We start from the raw sequence: 18,674 nt of genomic DNA, 5'->3' as shown, positions 1-18,674 counted from the left end.
AGAACGTTGAGAGACTCAAGACCCAACACTCTGGATGAGCTAAAGGCCGCTATCGAAGCATCCCGGGCCTCCATAAGACCTCAGCAGTGCCACAGGCTGATTGCCTCCATGCCACGCCGCATTGAAGCAGTCATTTCTGCAAAAGGATTCCCGACCAAGTATTGAGTGCATAACTGTACATGATTATTTGAAGGTTGACGTTTTTTGTATTAAAAACACTTCTTTTATTGGTCGGATGAAATATGCTAATTTTGTGAGATAGGAATTTTGGGTTTTCATGAGCTGTATGCCAAAATCATCCGTATTAAGACAATAAAAGACCTGAAATATTTCAGTTAGTGTGCAATGAATCTAAAATATATGAATGTTAAATTTTCATCATGACATTATGGAAAATAATGAACTTTATCACAATATGCTAATATTTTGAGAAGGACCTGTATTAGGAAAACATGTCATAATGTGATAATATTGATATTGAATGTGATTATATAAAATTACTATAACAATACAAATTGCAATTAACAAATATTTAAAAGATCTTAACGTATTTCTGCTTTGGGTTATACCAAACAAATGAGTAGTCTATCCAGCTACTGAAAAAAATATAAAATAAAATTCAATATTTCCCACCACCTTTCACAGTGGTGTGATCACTGCGTTTGTTTTTGGTCACACAAAGTGCTTTGCAAGTACGCCAATAAGTGTCATTTTAGTCTAACCTGAACAGAGTCTCTTCTTTTACATGCTTACTGGCTTGTGGCAAATTGCAGAGGAACATTTTTGGCAACTGAACAATTATGCCACTTTTCCATAAAGGCCAGATTTGTGAAATGCACAACAAATAGTTGTCCTGTCAATGCTGCAGATCCACTGTAACTGTGGATCTCTGCAGCTCCAGAGTTACCACAAGTCTTGGTTGCTTCTGTGATTAACAATATCAGTTTAACTGAAAAGCCATGTCTTGATAGGTTTGCAGTTTCACCAAAATCTTTGATATTAGGATGAGTATGGTAGAACAGCAAACCTTAAGATATTTACTGCTTGGGATGTTGATTTATAACCTAACCCTGCTTTACACCTCACCAAAACTTTATCACTGACCTGTCGGCAGGGTTCCTTGGTCTCCTGCTGTTTGCTCCGTAATGTAACAAAACAAAATTTAATTACACATAAATGACGATGCTTTAAGGGCTATTGATTGCTCTGGCTTTTTTTTAGGATTTAAGAGTGAAAAGGGTTGATTTCATACATATGCCACACTTTTATTTGTAACAATCTAAAAGACGAGTATGCCTCACCTTGTCTTGGTCAAACATAAAAATGGCAATACAATATATTGAAGTGTGTTCGGAAACATCTGTAAGAAATACGAACCGAAGACCCCTAGGTCAAAGTGGGAATCACCTCCCAAAGTGGTGGGAAATAACCAAGCTAAAATACTGCGGGACTTCCAGATAAAAACTGACAAAATGGTAATGGCCCACTATCCGTAATATATATGTATATGTAACTCTCTGACTAGATTTGTTTCAGGGTATCAGCAGGTTTCAGGAAGTAAAATTTCACACGTTTTGAGACCTATTTAATGCCAACTTGAATTAAATTTAACACCCAAAAAAAACTGTATAGTGGATGGTTGGGTTATGCTGCTGGATTACAATCAAACATAGTATGTGTCAAACAATGAGACACATTCAAGTGTCAAACATAAAGTGATGAAAGTGCTCTCTTGTTCAATTGTATGAACAAGTGCAAAAAAATGTGCTTGTGATTTATGAGTCTGGGAACATCAAACCAAACACATCTCCTGTCCCCTCGTTGGAGTTGTAAGACTTGTGCTTGACCACTGTGGTTGAAATCCACAAAACCTCCGGCTTCAGAGTTTGCGTCGCACCAAATGCTGCTCCTAGATCAGTGCTAGTAGTAGCAGCGGGGAGCAAAACAGTGAAATTTCTGGGATCTCTTTTGCCCCTTTTCCACTGGCTCGATGTGGCCCTACTCCACTGCACTTGGCTCTCTTTGCAAGCGTTTTCATTGCTGTTTTTTTTCTGTACCGGTACCTACTTTTTTGGACCCTGCTCCTGAGCAGGTCCGATCGGGGCTGAGTAAGGTATGGTAAGGTAAGGTAAGTTTATTTATATAGTGCTTTTCAGCAACGAGACAATCAAAGCGCTGTTAGGGACTAGATGTGAAGTGAACAGACAGCTGTTCACTTATTGGCCATGGGACCAGGAGAAATGAAACGTTTTTCCAAGATTTAGTTCAGGGAAAAGTTAATAAAACTCAAGAGTGGCAACAATAATATTAAGGACCACAATGGCCAAAACAAGTCAAATTGAAATATAATTTTACTATTTACAAATTATAACCCATGCCTGAAGGCTGAAAGAAAAGAAGGACATATCAGCTTTCTCAATTACACTCAGACAGGGCGCTGTATTTAATAACATCCTAAACCAGCTGATTAGACATAAATTCAGCTGTTCAGACACAAGCAAAACACATAAAAAACACATAAGACAATACAACCATGAAACAGTGTTTGGTTTGGAAATGTATTAACAGTCCTTTAGCGAAGCAGCGTCTCGAGGCAGCTGCCTGTAATCAGACTACTTTCATCGGATCAGATGGGAGGAACTTGTTGAATCGGCGGGGCATGAACATCCAAAATCCAACCTAAAACTAACTTCACCAGGGTCACAAGTCCATGGTTTTGCACTTTAAACTCCTTGTATTTGTTATTGCCATGGCTGAGACAAAAACTTCCTCCTAAGGCCCAAAATTGTAACTTCTTCAGGTCACTTCTTCAGTCCAGACAGCAGCATATCTCCTCTCTGCTTCTCCTACAACAACCGCCTCACATCAGAAACCCTGTGCCTTTTTTTGTAGGTTCTGGCTGGGCTTTAGCTCAGATAAATATCCCACTGGATCATGTTATACATGAATAAACATGTATGACATTCTTGCAAATACAATAATACAAATATTATTATTATTTAGTTTAATTTAGTTTTTATTTTGTGTTGAATTATTTATTTTTTATCATTTCACGCAAATTACTTTAATGTGACAATGTCACAGAGTAACACTAATTAGCAGCACTGCACTGATGGCTGGAGGCGGGTTAGAGTGAAACCGAGTGGGGCGGAGCCGCAGCACCTAAAAAGAGCCAGTGGAAAAGGGGCATATGTGGCTCTTGGCAGCGGCTTTTTGCTTCTCAGACTTAGAATGGCTCTCTACAGCCTTAACCCCTTGAGAATGCACCTAGCCCTGTATGGGTCAGCGACAGAAGTGAGCCAGTGGCATAAACGAACGTCGTACAGCCAACTTTGCACCATAATAGATGCAAAAAAGCTTGCTAGCAAGGGTATGTTACCTGTAGCCTCAACTGCCTCAAGTCACCAAATGCAATGAAGATTTCTGCAAGCGGCAACTTTTGTTTGACAGAAAAGTCCTGGGAGAAAAAACTACGTATACAAAAATATATGAGATTTAAATAGTCCAGCCACGACAAAATTTAAGACCTGAGTTTAAGCTTAATTATTGACACTTTTTAAGAATGCGCTGACACCCTGTAGTTTTCAAATACATAGGAATCAAAATTGCATACTTTAATCTTTTAATAAGGTGTATGGTTGGGAAATATTTCCCCTAAAGTGGCTGGTATTAATGGAAACCATCTGATTGTACAGACGTTTTTATGGCTGAAGCTTCACAAGTTTGATTGATGCCTGTAGAGATCAGAGAATCACATTTCCATTTTTTAATAGGATAGATCAGATGGAGCCCAGATGATATACACATGATATGCTATTACAATTCACGTCAATGTGATTCGCTACACTGTCAATAAGGCGTGTTGTTAAAACTCCACCTTCCACCTTTTGAGTCTTTGATTACCAAACTTTAATGGCAGCTTGGTTAGAGCTTTGACAGCAGTCATCTTGGGGCAAAATTTTATTAGCCTCACTTACACTACACACAAAAAAGATGCCAGCTTTGGATTATTCTTTCAATAATCAGACATTTAGTGCGTTACTTTTCAGCCTTGTAGTTAAACATTGGACACGTAAAACGTGCGGTTACAACAAAGCCAGGACTGATTTAATCAAAACTTAATGAAGTGTGATTAGACATTCGAGCTTGATGTTTTTTGAGGTGTGAAATCTGCCACGTGTATTTCCATGAAGGCGGGCATTAAAAAGCGAGGAATTTACAAAGAGATCCAGCTCTGATGCCACCGGGAACAACTGACGCTTTCAAGCAGAAAGTCTCAGACAAATCACAATTTACCAACTAATGAAACCACTCAAGATTATCCCCGTCTATCCGTCTGTGCCCGCTGTCCTGAAAACTGCATTACTCAGACAAGCAGTGTCTGATTTGGCTTGCTTCACAATTACCACATTCTATATTTTCTTTGAGGCAGCTGAATAATAAAAAAAAAATCTGGAACTGAGTCAACCTGAAATATAACTTATTCAAAACAAACGAATGACATAACAAATCCATATGTTTTAAAGAAACCAGCAAGAAAAGCCTTTGATATACTTACCCTCTGTGGAGTGTACTTGGGTTAAAGTGATGAGAAACCAGCAAAAGGTGTGTAGTGTCCGCAGGCAGCATGCCATGGTGCTGAGTATTGATGATTTGAGGCAGGTTAGTGTTGTGGCTAATAGCTTCTGATTAGAAAAGTCCAAGCCAACTGGTCTCAGAGATGTTCATTATCGATCTTCTCCCTTGCAACAAAGACCAAAAAGACAGCATTTACTTCAATTATGAAATTTAGCCCACACATGTGTGCTTTGCCCACTTTCAGAAGACCCTGGATGTTGTGCACACATTCCAATGGAGAAATGTGACAAACCTTGGGCTGTGAAATGCTACAAACCCACACACACCGCTAAAATAAGCCCAGAAGGTCAATAATGCTCAAGAGAGAAAGCCCTTAAAGGCAGCCAAATGCAAACATTTCACCCGTTGTGAGGGAGGGGGGGGCTGTTGTGTCCCGCCCTGTGCATCCCCTCATGACCAGCAGCCCAGACACTAACCTCATTACCAATGTGTGGAGCTCTATTTTGTCTACCTGATTCAGAGCGTATCCTGATTATTTATGTTTATGTGTTTTACAGTCCCACAGTACAAAATAAGCATTGGGCTGGTTCTTGGCATCATGTTATACCAAGGTTTTTAAAAGTTAAGGTTTCAAAAACAGTACATTTTTTGTCACATTCTTCCTGAGGCCTAAAGTATTTTAAATGAGGTACTAATGACACTTTAGGTTCATGACACTAACTTCAGTTGTTGCTGCAAAGAAAATATGCCTGTTTTCAACAATCTGTAGCAGTAGGGTTCATGTGTGAAGTTATAAAAATGGGTATGTGAATGACCTGCTGAAACTATACAAAACTCCCTTACATGCAGAGCTTGAGATAAGTTTTACAACGAGAGACACTCCTTGCAAGGGCAGAAATACAAATAAAATACGAATAAACCAGGCGCAACAAAGCTTTGCCTCTCCCCAACCTCTTGCTTTTATTAAAGAAATGACAGATGTTTGAAAATATTTCTAGTGACAAAACACCCGGATAATTATAGTTTGGAGATGGAGCAACGTCCATCACATTTAATAAAACTACTGCAGGTATGCCATATACGGCACATCTTAAGCAGCAGACTGCAGTCTGGCTACTTGAGCAAATAGCCCAACTAATTAACTAATAAACTAATATATACTCTTAGATTTGCTACAATAAGCACATTCACTTAAAAACCTCAGCAAATAAATACTCAAAAGTTTGGAAAACAACAAATACATTGAATAACTGGTTATAGCTAATAATCAGACAATTATCAGACAATAAGTATTTAAGTAATAGGAATATTGTTGCTTTTCTGCCTTGAATAAAAGCAATTAGATGATGGCACACTTTTGCTGCTAAAACCTAAGTCGCAGTCATCCCTGTGAATTGCTTGATGTGCAGCTAATTTCACCAGTGGAATTTCACTTCCAAGAAATAAGAGGTTGAAAGGTAACAGCACTCCCATCTATCAAAACTTTTGTGCCTGTTTCCACCCCCGTGTCCAAGCCAAACAAACAAACACTGCCAAACAAATGGTCACTTCTCTGTCTCGTGACTGACCACAAACCAATTTATCTCTTCAATCTCTACACCTCACCGCCCCCACCCTTTCTCTGACATCTCTCCAAACCAGAATTCCTCCCCTTCCCATCCATACCTGTCTCGGTTGTATAAGCCTGAAACTTTGTCTTGCTACAAAAACAGATGACCTCCTCGGCATCATGGATCCAGTGGTGGAGCTGTGTGTGGTGAAACCCAATGCTTACCAGCACGCCCAGGCATGTGTTTCACACTACTAACAGCTCCCTTTTGTCTGTGTGTTTACACTGCTGTGTTAAGCTCCATCCTCTTTCTTCCATGAACCATTAGCACATTCGCCATGGGACGTGGTATCACTCGGGCAACAAGGCACACAGGACCCCATTCGATACTGTTTTCTTTTTTAGCACAATCAAAAACACCATTTGAATTTTTCTATTTTGCAGCTTGCAATTGTATTTTAAGAATTGAGGAAGCAAATATTATACAGTTCATACTAGTAGCTAACAAGAAAATTTTACTAAGAAGACAGGGAGGATTTGTGTTGTTGTATAGAGTCAAAACCGCACAAATCAGCTTCAGCTGTCACCACCATGCTGGAGGATAACCAGCACCTGAAGGCTCTTTGATCTGTTTTGTCTGAGTTCTCAGGCATCGTAATAATTCATCAGCAAGAAAACATGCAGAGCGCACGCATTCACCGACAAAGTTATAATTAAACCTGCCATAATCAGCTCATCTGGTATGACATTACTCCTCACCTGAGACCTCTAATTTTACAGCCATTTAAGGGAGGTTAACAGGAGCAGAACACACACGGCCACGGCGTATTTAGTTTCCGCAGAATAATGTGCAGTTGTGAGGCTTGACAAATGAAAGCTGATCACAGAGACCAAACATATTGGATTGCCACAAAACTTTACCACTTGCTTTTTATCAGGGCATAAAAGTGCCACCAATTAAATTTATCCTGGAAGTGGTTACTGCCCACACTCACAGCCCATACATTATAATGAGGCCTTAAGCTGATTGTCTCCACAAGAAGGCTTTTTACTCAGTATATAGGATTAGGAATTCTTAGCCAGGCACAAAGTCTTAGTGCCTGTTGTTTTGTTCTTAGATCAGAATATATGTTCTGAATGATGATAATCTGTTTAAATCCTAAGTCTTTCTTGCATAAAGTGATACACTCTGTAAATCCTGTTTAACTAAGATGTTTACTTGGTTGATATAATATGTGCACACATTTCTTAGGTATTTAATAACTAAACACATTTTAAGAAGCTTAATTCAAAAAAAGAACTGTGTCTGTACAAAGACACAATTTATTGTAGAGTTTATTTTTTTACAAATCAAATAAAAAAAAGTTTTGCTAAGATCCCTAAGGCTGCTACTGTCGTTTGTGTGTATTTTAAAAGTATAGGTACTATCAGATGTATTTGCAGTGCCTGCACTGTTAATGACTTCAAAGCGCCTAAGACAATCTGGTTATAGTGACATAATTTGAGAAACTGCTGTATAGCCCTAATATGGTTGTATGAATTATATTGAAGGTATTTTACACAGGGGGGGTTATCCATGGATTTCTACCTTTGGCCTTTCCATTAAAATACAAATCTAAGCAGATGAAAAAGAATGTTTCACTTAGGATGGCTTTAGCCATACTCAGGACCTTTTTTTGATTTATGAAGATGTTCATGTTGATATTATCGCCACTTGCTGGTATGGCTTATGTATTGCAGCGCAATTGGAATCCCAAAGACAAGATAACAGAGAAAACAAAATCTTTTTTTCTAAAAATATCAAGTAGTTCAATTGGGGCCTTTGGTGATGTTTGCTTTGGCCATCATTCAGGAATCAGTATCAGGGTTTACTAAGAGAAAGCGTCCAAGTGACAAGAGATTTATTTTGGCATAAAGCAATACAGCACTCCCCCACCTCTTGCTGCACACTACTGGGCAGCTGGCTGAAAGAAGGCTATTATACTTTTCCTTGCATTTTGGAAATATTTTGTCTCACAAAAAAAAGAACAGTGATGGCATTGAAAGGGGTGCCACGTTTCATTATTTTTAAGGTGACAGTGTTCTAAAATTGCACAAGCTGCAGGACTATTAAACTATATGAAGAGAGAGTTTGCCTAACAAACCAGGTAATATCAAATAGTAATATCTGTGTTTAGACATGGGCTCATATGATATTCTCATGGTACAATTACCTTGAGTGGAAATACCATGGTTCACTGATTTACAGATTTACACAAAAATGTAAAACATTATTTTAACTTAGTCAAATTCCTGTTAATGAAACCAAAAAACCCATCTTGTTTTCTATAACCTAAGATACTATTTAGTGGAATTTTTATCCTGACACAAACACAACAAAATCTGTAATAAAAAAAGATGATAATTTTAGTATTAGTTTCAAGAACTAAGTGTAGAGAATATTGTATTTTCTTTACAGTTTTCTCTTTACAGACTAACAATGTCTTACTATGAAGGATGGTTTTCCTCATTATGACTGTCAAAAATATTTCTAAACAGCCAAATTTATCTTTCTTGTAAACGAGAAAAAGGCGTATTAGCTTTCATTCACCCAGCTGTCTGGACGTGTGCAAGTGGCAGCCCCACATTCCTTGCTATTTCCCAGGGCTTTACAACCTTTGCAATCCAAGGAGCCATTTTGCCCTCAGTCCAGGTAAAAAAAAACTTACCTAGAGCTGCAAACATGACCTTTTGAAAAAACTTTTAATTTTATCTACAATAAGACATTTGCCTCAAAAATAATACTGGTACTTAAATGTCATTCTGTTGTGGAAATTAAATTAAATTATTCTATGAAAAAACTGAATATGATATATCTATTTACAAAACATTAGTTGGTTCTTTGTCACTTTTAGCCAAAGTTGTTAAAAGCCATTGTGGAAGGGAGAATAATAGTTGTTTTTCTGCTTTAAATAAAAGCAGTTATATCATGTATTTTCATTCAAGGGTAAGTTTGGATTTCACAATGGCCAAAACTGTGTCTGCGTCTTTGGCTGATTGTTTGCTTCAGTGGCTGAAGGTGTTCATATTTATATATAAACAATCATTTTAAGGCTCGGCCTGAGATAGCAGTGCTGAAACAGTATGATTATTCTTTCAACTGCCTTGTCATCACTGCACAGCAACAAAGGCAAGCACAACCAAGAGGAGTCATGTGTTGAAATGTGAAGACAAAAGACAAGATGCCTTTGACAGTTTTGTCTTCAAGCCAGCAGAGACCCCCTACTATGAAAAACACGCAGAATGTAGATTCCTTGTACAGGGGGGTTGGGGTGTTCTGTAAATCGATGATAACAGTCCTATACTTTAATATATTTTGTTTCACGCTGTGAGTGTTTAACATGCTGAGACACTAACGGTGCAAACAGTGGGGAGACTGCCTGACTGCCGTTGTCCTCATTAAATGAGTTCAGGTCTCCCCATTCAGCTGGGGGTTTCTTTTTTGTCTCTCTGCCTCATAACAGAAAACAATCCCATCCCGGCTCTTTTTTTGCATGGCCCTTGACTTGGGTGAAACCGCAGAGCAAGTTTTAGTCCCTATAACAATGTGCTGCTGTGTTTGGAGTTTCTGTACAGATGGAAGCGGGTCGTCGACAACAATGCTGCTTGTTATTCATCGCACACATGATCAGTGGCCAATGTTCTGTGATTTTTAAGCACAGATTACTAAAATGGTGGCAGACAACACACATCTCGGGCTAAATATGAAGTTGGTTCAGACAGATGTTTAAGTACCCTGAGAAATTGGGAAGCCACAGGGGCATGGGCCCACAGGCTGCTCTGCACTCCATATACTCATAATACAACGGAATGCTTTATAGTCAACAACTGAGTATCAAATATGCGCAAGTAGGAAGTAGTTGGTCCTCTTAGGAGAAATAAAATAAAAGGCTTAGTAACTGGGAGGAAGGGGGTTATTAGTGGGGAGGGAAGGAAGGTTGATTCAGGACAGTTTGAAATTTAAATGCAGTGGGGGGTCTGAAAACAAGAGGCAGATGTGAAAAGAATGTTAGGCTTCTAAAACAAAGCTCCCAGTTGTCCATCTCCAGTTGTAAGAGGGTCACAGGAGAATGGAGGAAGAGTTGGACCATTCTCTAAAACAGGGTCCGAGAGAATGAAGGGGAACCTAGAATAAAGAGCTTGAGTGGAGGAGGGGGAATTTGAGCTACAATAAATGACTGACAGCTTGCAAGTCTTGCTTGACCCTTAAATTAGCCCTTGAGCTTTCAAGAAATCTCGGGAAAGGATGGGATGTTAATTGTCATAGAACATCACAGAAATGCGACGGAAAGATAATGTGAGAGCAGAGGTTCACTGAAATGTACATCTGAAGCAAAATACCACCACAGGTTGAAATAGATGAAACACACTTGGTTGTGACTTGGTTTTCCTAACAACATTCCTCATACATGATGAATTCATAGACTCTGTCCTACAAGGCTCCCGGCATCTGGGATTCTGTTGCCCGTTTAAAGAAAAGACAAAACGAAAGTAGAAATACCTGAGCATAGAACACTCAGTCAAAAATACACTGTCTCAGTTTTGGAGAAAATATGTTCCTTCAAAAGCAATTGGGTTCCTTGCTTTGACATTGCTGAAGATGTGAAATTTGCAAGGGCAAATCAGATAATTCACACTCCTGCATGGAGACATCAGACTTGGCGATCAGATGAGTTGCAGAGCCCCGCCGAGTCAGATATGGGGCAGAGAGGAATCAGAGGGTGACCCCTCTGCCGAGGGAATGATTGAGAGCAGCGTAGAGGCGAAGGAACTAAGTGACACCCAACCAAACTTTGTGTGACTGCCAGTGCCCCAAACGTGGGGCCTGAACCCTGACAGGAGCTAAGCCAGTGAAAGACCAGGTCAAACACACATGCTGTGCAACAGGACAGCTCAGCAGGCGGGCAGCGTGGGGCTGACGTTGGGGGCTGACAGAGGACAATGCAGCAAAGATCACATGAGTTTGAAAACAAAGGAACCCATAAAGGTGTCTTAGAATACAAAAAATATGCAGACCTTATTAAATCAAATGTATCTAAGAATGCAAGCAGAAATTATTTCACATCTCTTTCAGATACACTGGCTCACAGTCAGCCACCTATGACTTTAAGCTATTAACAAATCCATTACATCATCTGAAAGGACATAAAAACAATTGTTTTTAGTGCTGCGGATGGTAATGTGATGAATAATTGCCTACCTCTAAAGCAGGCCACGCTTCTACCAAACAGTAGCAAACATCAGACAGCGTGTGACATAAGCGTGGTGCATGTCATGCTCATTGCTCTTAGTGTTTCCTCTATTCATCATTTTTATGAGCCACTCAATTAATCGATTAGAGCTCTCCCCACTGGTCCAGACATATTGCAACTAAAACCTGAACCCTGAAAAACATCAATACGTTCAGAGGTAAAAAAACTAACCATCAATAGCAAAATGTATAAGATGGTCAGCAAAAGCTCCAGCTTTATCTTTGAGAAAATTTTCCTTTATTTTACTTTAATTATTACTTTGACAGCGACATTTACCTTTTTTAAGTTTTTTTTTTTACAGATTGACATCACTATGTAACTAGAAATGCACTGATCAGGCTTTTTTCTGGCTAATGCCAGTTCCCAGTTTTCTTAAGGGTTTGACCTGACAATTCCAATTTTGACCTGTTGCATATTTTTTCAAAGAACAATGACTTGTTCAACAGAAAAAGCGCTGCAAGATTTTTTGATAGTGGGGGTAGTTTTAAGTCAAACAAAAAAAAAGTAATTACAAGTTTTCCCATTTATGCATGAAAGTGCATGTCAAGACTAATGCTGCACAATGTATCAAATGGTCATTGTCATTGTAACATCAGTGTGTGGAATATAGCAATCGCTGTTATATATATATATATATGAATTGTCAGACTATCACTTTTTTCCTGCCCATTATGTACCCACATCTGACAGGCTGAGATGCTAAAACTCATGGAAAGAGTTTAGGACATTCATAAAGAAAACTTCAGTAAGAATCTATGTACAATGTAAATAGTCATAAACATAAAGAAAACCAGTAAATGAGAAAGGCATTGTAAAGACGTTGTAAAACATATACACACCAATAGTGTATATATGTGTGCATATATATATATATATATATATATATATATATATATATATATATATATGTGATCATAATCCGTTTACCAATGAAAAATAAATCCTATTAGCATTTTAAGATATCCACACCTGTCTGTCCACATGGATTATAGCAAGGTGATTTTCCACACTTGTAAAGTTTTATTATAGCTTCCATAATTTTTTTTGTTGTAATTTTGATGTTTTACCAGGAAGTGAAGTGGATTATCAAAATGTCATTTCCACTCACTGATAGCACAAAACTATTCCTTTCAGGTCGGCTGAGATAAGAGTGACTCAGCCAAGACTGTAAACGGTGTCTTTGCCAAATGTTTCTCCGCTTAGGAATTAATAGGCTGACATTAATACAGCAAGATAAATGGGCAGGTCAGGAATAGGGGGCCCTGCCATTATGTGGGCATCTCATGGTGATAGTGCCTGCCAATCAAGTCCAATAAGTCCTTGACACACCATGATTCACCTTGAAACACCCAGAGCAAATGTGATACATAGTGTATACTCCTTTGTTCACAAGCCAAATCTAATTAGTTTGTGCACATAAATACTTAGCATGGTTGGTGCCCAGGGAACACTTTAGGACACCACAAAAGACGTTTTGTGTGTGTGTGTGTGTGTGTGTGTGTGTGTGTGTGTGTGTGTGTGTGTGTGTGTGTGTGTGTGTGTGTGTGTGTGTGTGTGTGTGATCCAGTTTGCTGAAGTAATATTAGTCAAAATGGAATGAGGAACAATTTGAGCAACATATATTCAGACATTTTTTTTTTTACTCATCCACTATATTTTAGCTTGAGTTCATCTATCACTGATTTCTGCAAAATCAACCCAAAGATTGCTGCATGACTAAGCAAAGTCAAGCAGTGGGGAGAAGTATGCGGAAACACAGTGGTAAATTATATGTTGACAAATATAAAGCTATTAAACACAAATTAGCCTTTGTTTGCTTTGTTTTGCTCTCTTTATTTAAAATAAATTGTGTTATTTGGATAAACATAATTTATTGATTTTTGTGATTGATAGAAATTGTGTTATGGTATCTTATGACTCTTCTTGTGAAAGGAAAATGTTGCCCTGTTTTAATTGTTTAAAAAATAATAATAATTTTCTTTCAATGACGAATAATATGTAAAGTAAGTTACATATGAAAGAAAGGTGGTAGGGTTAAATAAGTTTATTCTTCTACCTACCTCCTTTTCAAACAAATGGTCATGTAATTATGTATCATGGTGTCTGAATGTGAACATTTATAAAATAAACAGGGTCTTTGGGGTCACAATGATGCATGTTGTACTTGTACTCTCAGTCCTCTTTCAACCCATGAAAAATTGCTATCATACAGTTCCTACAACATAAAGTCTTTCCAATAAGACACCAGAGTGATATAATTTTGCTGGCTGTATGGAGCACAGAGTAATGCAGCGCTGCTTCTCCACACTGTTGTTGCTGCACACTGAAAATCAACTAGCTAAACGAAGGCTAATAGACTTATCTCATTCATATAATAAATACAAACAATAAATACAAACTAGGCTATTTGAGAATATTTACAGTTACAAAAAACAAGGCAATTTATGTTGTAAAACTAAAGGAGCACCACCCATTAACCTGCAATGAGCTGACTGGCAATCTGTTTTTAGACAAAAGCAATTGTATCATGCTTTTAATACATGTTAAAAATGTTTGGTCAATTTAGTGATACTGTCAAACTGTTGTATTTTCACTTATACCATGAAAACTTTATAACAGCCAATGTCTATTAAGGGGATCCTAATGTTTTACATTTTAAGGTGTGTATTGGCCCAAATGGGGATCAGAGCCACAATAAATGGAAATAGTAAACAGACAATCTTAAGAAAATAGCATAGGATTGAATACATTTATATATGGTCTTTAAGAGGTTTTATGCAATGGGTAAATACATGGATTAGGAAATTTTGTTTATGGTACAAAACAGAAGGCAGAGACAAAATGGAATTGTATTGGCACAAACGGGGGGTACAAATTAGCTTAAAATTGATCTGGAGCATTTTGGTTGCCGTTGTAATCCGTATGTTTTTGCAGACAAGGGTCAAGACTTTTTTGGAGTCAAAAAGGATCTTGGTCCCTTTTTATTCTATTGCAGTAAACCTCATCATTTACCTCAATATGCACCAGTAAGCAGTGTATGTGACCTTCATCCCCTCTCTTTAAAATGAATAGTGAAAAAATGGCTCCATCGTCTCTATTAAGGATCTCTTCATCAATAATGCACTGTGACCATGAGGCGTTATTAAACAGCATGATTAATTTTTTAGGTAGTGGGCAGCAACACTAAACATAACAAAGGTAACTGAGAAGATGACTTGTGAGAGGCAAATGTAAATTTGCAGGAAAGCAAGCATGGAAATAAGCCGTTTGTCTACTGTACTGTATGTTTTGTTCATCTTACCATTGAGAAACAAAAGCGAAACTGTACTATTATCTTTGAGGCAAATAAAGAGCTACATAAGCAAGCAGCTGTGTGTTTTGTTGGCTCATTCAGCTACGTCTCTGCTTTGTGAATAGTATATTTAACACTGAAATATTTCACTTCATTTTTCAGCAACCTCACTATTTCTAAATTTACTTAAAATCTTGAAAAGCAAAATCTTTACACAAGGCTAAAGATTAAGTCTTGTAATGGGTACTAATTCCTCCAAAATTTAAAGCATCACACACAATGTCACCAACCTTGGCTCATTTTCTAATTGAGGCTTTTAACCTTTCTGTAGCTCTGAGCAAGGACAAACGCAGGCAAAATAAGGTGGGGATGCTGCATAATCTCAGTTGTCACTAAAATAGAAAGAGGGCCTCACCATTGCAGCACAAACAATATGACATAAAAACAATTACAGAGGGCGAGTGGAAGCACTGCACCTTTCTTGCATATTTCTATCCAGGTGCTGCCATATCTATTTTCAATCTAAAAAGATGGCGCGAATGCCTTTGTCAAAAAAAGCAGGAAATTCATGCTAAAACAAGGTATAACGCTGTGTCTTGTCAGGAAGCTCAGACAAAAGAAGGTGGGTGTAGTCTTTCCTGAATGCAATCACTTGTCAGCCCTAAATCTTCACTCAGTACTGCCCTGACAGGTATCATGGTGCTTGTTAAATCGGATGAAGGGATATTCGGCCGCTCTTCCCAAATACATAGAAAAACTCTAAATTGCATTTTGCTTCTCTTGAAACAAAATCTTTTTCCTTTAAGTATATCTTTTTTAACATGAATAAAAACAGGATGAAGCAGAGTGCACAGCCAGAAAACACACCTAATGTAGCATGCACGAAAAGGGGCCGGACAGGAGCGAGTTGCTTAGAATTTTCCGGCTGCTTTATTAGATTTCCTTCCAACAGTCCCAGTGTCACTATTCTTTTGCCCTCTCCCCACCTTCAGCTGTGAAAGAGAGAGGACAGTTTTTGAGATGAGCTTCTTCCCAGACGCTCATTTACATAACATCAGCATCCCACGTGGGATTGTCATGCAAACAACCGCAGATTGGTTTATTCCACCTCCTGGTTTCAATAGCTGTAGTCGGTTGTCAGTCCTGTATGTTCAAAGGATTCACCCTATTTGGGGGCTAAGAAAGAGAAGATGTTATTTTTAAAACACATGTGGCGATATAAAGTTTTATTAACAATGTCGATTAGAGATGCCAAGAGGAAAACTTGTGCTGCTGCTTTCTTTTGAATGGGTGAGATTAGTTTTTCAAAAATTGCCCCAGAGACAGATCATAAAGCAGTATAAATTTCCTTAAAGGCAAAAAAGGAAATTTCACAAATTTGCATCTATAGCCAACTGACCTTGATTTAGACTTTACATGATTTGAAGAAAAATATGTAAATGGGTCTGTGGCTTATGTTATCGTCGTCCGCCACCCACAGCAGGACAGCAATCACTGCTACCGCACCTTGTGTATGCTGAATATGCTGAATATATTTGGTCTTTTGTGATAACACAAAAGGGGGAGGGAAGGAGAAACAAACAGGGGCCTTTCTTCAAGTGTACTTTCTTATGAAAATCTGGACCAAAGTCAGAAAATCTGAAAATACAAGTATAGTGAGCAGGCAGATACAAAAGACTGTCGAGCGGCCCCAGCGATAAAACATTCACAGGGAAATTATCTCCCTGTTATAAGACCCACCCTGTTTTGAATACCAAAGGGATTCATAGTTCCAAACAAATTCTAAGAGGCTGACCAATTTTGTGCCCTGGCAAACGATAGTGGGCTGCCGCTCAGGTCACACATTTGAGCTGCCACGATGGGAGCTAGCAGGAAGCAGAGATTCTAATCTGTGTGTTTCTGTGCAGGTAATCCACTGACGTATAATTGGCACAGTTTAAGTTGCACACAATAATAACAGGGGGGTACAACTCACTATGAATATGAAGTGAGTGCCTTAAAAGAAAAGTCTGAGAAAAAGAGCCTTGTTAGGAAACCTCCCCGTTTTCCTAACAAGAATGACCATTCAGAGCAGAGCTGCTAACCCAAATGTAATAATTAATCAAATTTAATAGCACTTTACAGGCATGAGCCAGTAACTTATAATAAGGTAAAACAAGATTCTAAAAAGTTACGAGTTCAAATACCTTTTAATGAAAGGCCAGAGAAAGTGCCGGAGTGATCAGAGCAGAGTAACACGGTGCTGCTCCTCCCCCACCTGTTGTTCACCCTCCTGGTCAACTAGCTGAAAGAAAGCTACTGTAACTCTTCTTCATTTACAAGAAAGATGTGTTCCCCTGTTTGAAGATATTTCCAGTCATTAAAACAGGGAACAGTTATAGTGTGGAAACTATAGAAGGAATAATTGTTGCATTTGTTTTAAATTAAAGGAATGAGCTAATGTAATACATTCTTGTGTTTTGCCATGAAAAGCCATGGAAAATACGGTTATACAGTAAGAATCTTACACCAACCGATGTCTACTTATAAAAATATATATATATATTTCTTTGTACGGTTTCTATGATTTACAAAATTTTTAATGAGGTTATAGAGAAAGTGCCAGAGTGTTTTCTTGTTGAATAGAGCAAAGACCAATGCTGTGTTGCCCCTCCCCCCATCTGATGTAGCTCACTGCCAGTCAGGAGGCTTGAAGAAGGCCATTAAGTCTTTTTGCTAGCAAGAAAGACAAATTCGGCATTTTCAAAACATGTTAGGTCACAAAACACAGTGCCATGCGAGGGACACTTAAGGATTTTGTTAACCTTTACTTTTTGTTAGGCAGCTGGTTGAAGATTGGCTACTTGAAATGATAGCCTGACTAATTAACCAGCTAATCTGAAAAATACCCAAATTACAGAAAAATATTATTTTGTTTAATAAACACTTGGAAACTAGTTCTACTAAACATAAAAAAAAACTGTAAAAATCTGTAAAACGTTACAAAACGTTACATTTCTATAACTGTAATAATTGATTTATAAGATTATTTTTGCCTGCAATTGGAATAATTGTTTTTTAGCAAATAGATTATGTTACATGAACATATTTTGTTTGATATTCTTCTTTTAATAAGGTGATACAGTGAAATCATGGTATTTTACTAAAAATTATTATAAGTGAAAATGCCTGTTCAAGCCTAGTAGATTAGATCAGAAATTTAGTTTAGTTGTTTTGATACCATGATAAACAATAACTGTCTGTCTTAAATACATTTACACAGCAAGCATATTTATTAAACTTCAATATTTAACACATTTTTTTCCCTCTACCTCAAATGAGAAATGAAATTTGCAACGGCATTTGCTTCAAACAAGGCAATTGTTTTTAGATTGTCACTGAAAAACATGGTGAAAGAGCAGCTGGTTAAGCTTGATGGGACTGAGCAGGTGCAACCGAACTATGCTTGCTGCGGACACTATCTGTGTTCGCAGCAAGTGAAAAGTGAAATATAAAAATTAAGACATTTAAACAGCCGGAGTCTTAGACTGTGGCTCATTGCAGAGCCAAATAACAAAACAAAAAAACGTGACTAAGATTTACCAGTTAAAAGCAGCAACATGACTTCAAAGGAAAATTTTCCATCTCTAGTTTATGAATATTCATACATATCCTTTTGAATATTCTGCCTGTAATCTTTGTAAGGCTTACAGATCAAAATATCTACAGTAACAATTACCACTTCAGTTTAGAGCTATTACAACAGTAGGCATCATGCTACATTTTTTTTTGTGTTTTGGCACAAAATGTTTAAAATTTGTTTTTCCAGTTTCTTTATATTAAATGCATGAGAAAAATGTCCTCATTGTAGTTGAGTCATGCCATGCAGCCCTCCCTGTCCTTCCTACACTGGCTCCATTATGCAGAGTATCTAACAAGCCCTTTCAGGTAACAAAATAAAAGATCCCTTCTTCAGCTCTTGCTA

General features: G+C 38.0%; 1 protein-coding gene across 1 annotated transcript in view; it reads right to left on the bottom strand.

The window, feature by feature from the left end:
* Positions 1–18,674, bottom strand: part of adgrl2a (adhesion G protein-coupled receptor L2a) — a 155,454-nt gene that overhangs the window by 126,298 nt on the left and 10,482 nt on the right. Inside the window, exon 2 of the mRNA XM_047374519.1 lies at positions 4,559–4,742. Coding sequence (XP_047230475.1) covers positions 4,559–4,634 — 76 coding nt within the window. The 5' untranslated portion in view covers positions 4,635–4,742. The remainder of the gene's footprint in view (positions 1–4,558; positions 4,743–18,674) is intronic.

The sequence above is a fragment of the Girardinichthys multiradiatus genome, chromosome 9, assembly GCF_021462225.1.
Source record: "Girardinichthys multiradiatus isolate DD_20200921_A chromosome 9, DD_fGirMul_XY1, whole genome shotgun sequence".
Lineage (NCBI taxonomy): Eukaryota > Metazoa > Chordata > Actinopteri > Cyprinodontiformes > Goodeidae > Girardinichthys > Girardinichthys multiradiatus.
Note: the sequence above shows the minus strand (reverse complement) of the source record. Positions and strands in the feature narration are given on the sequence as shown.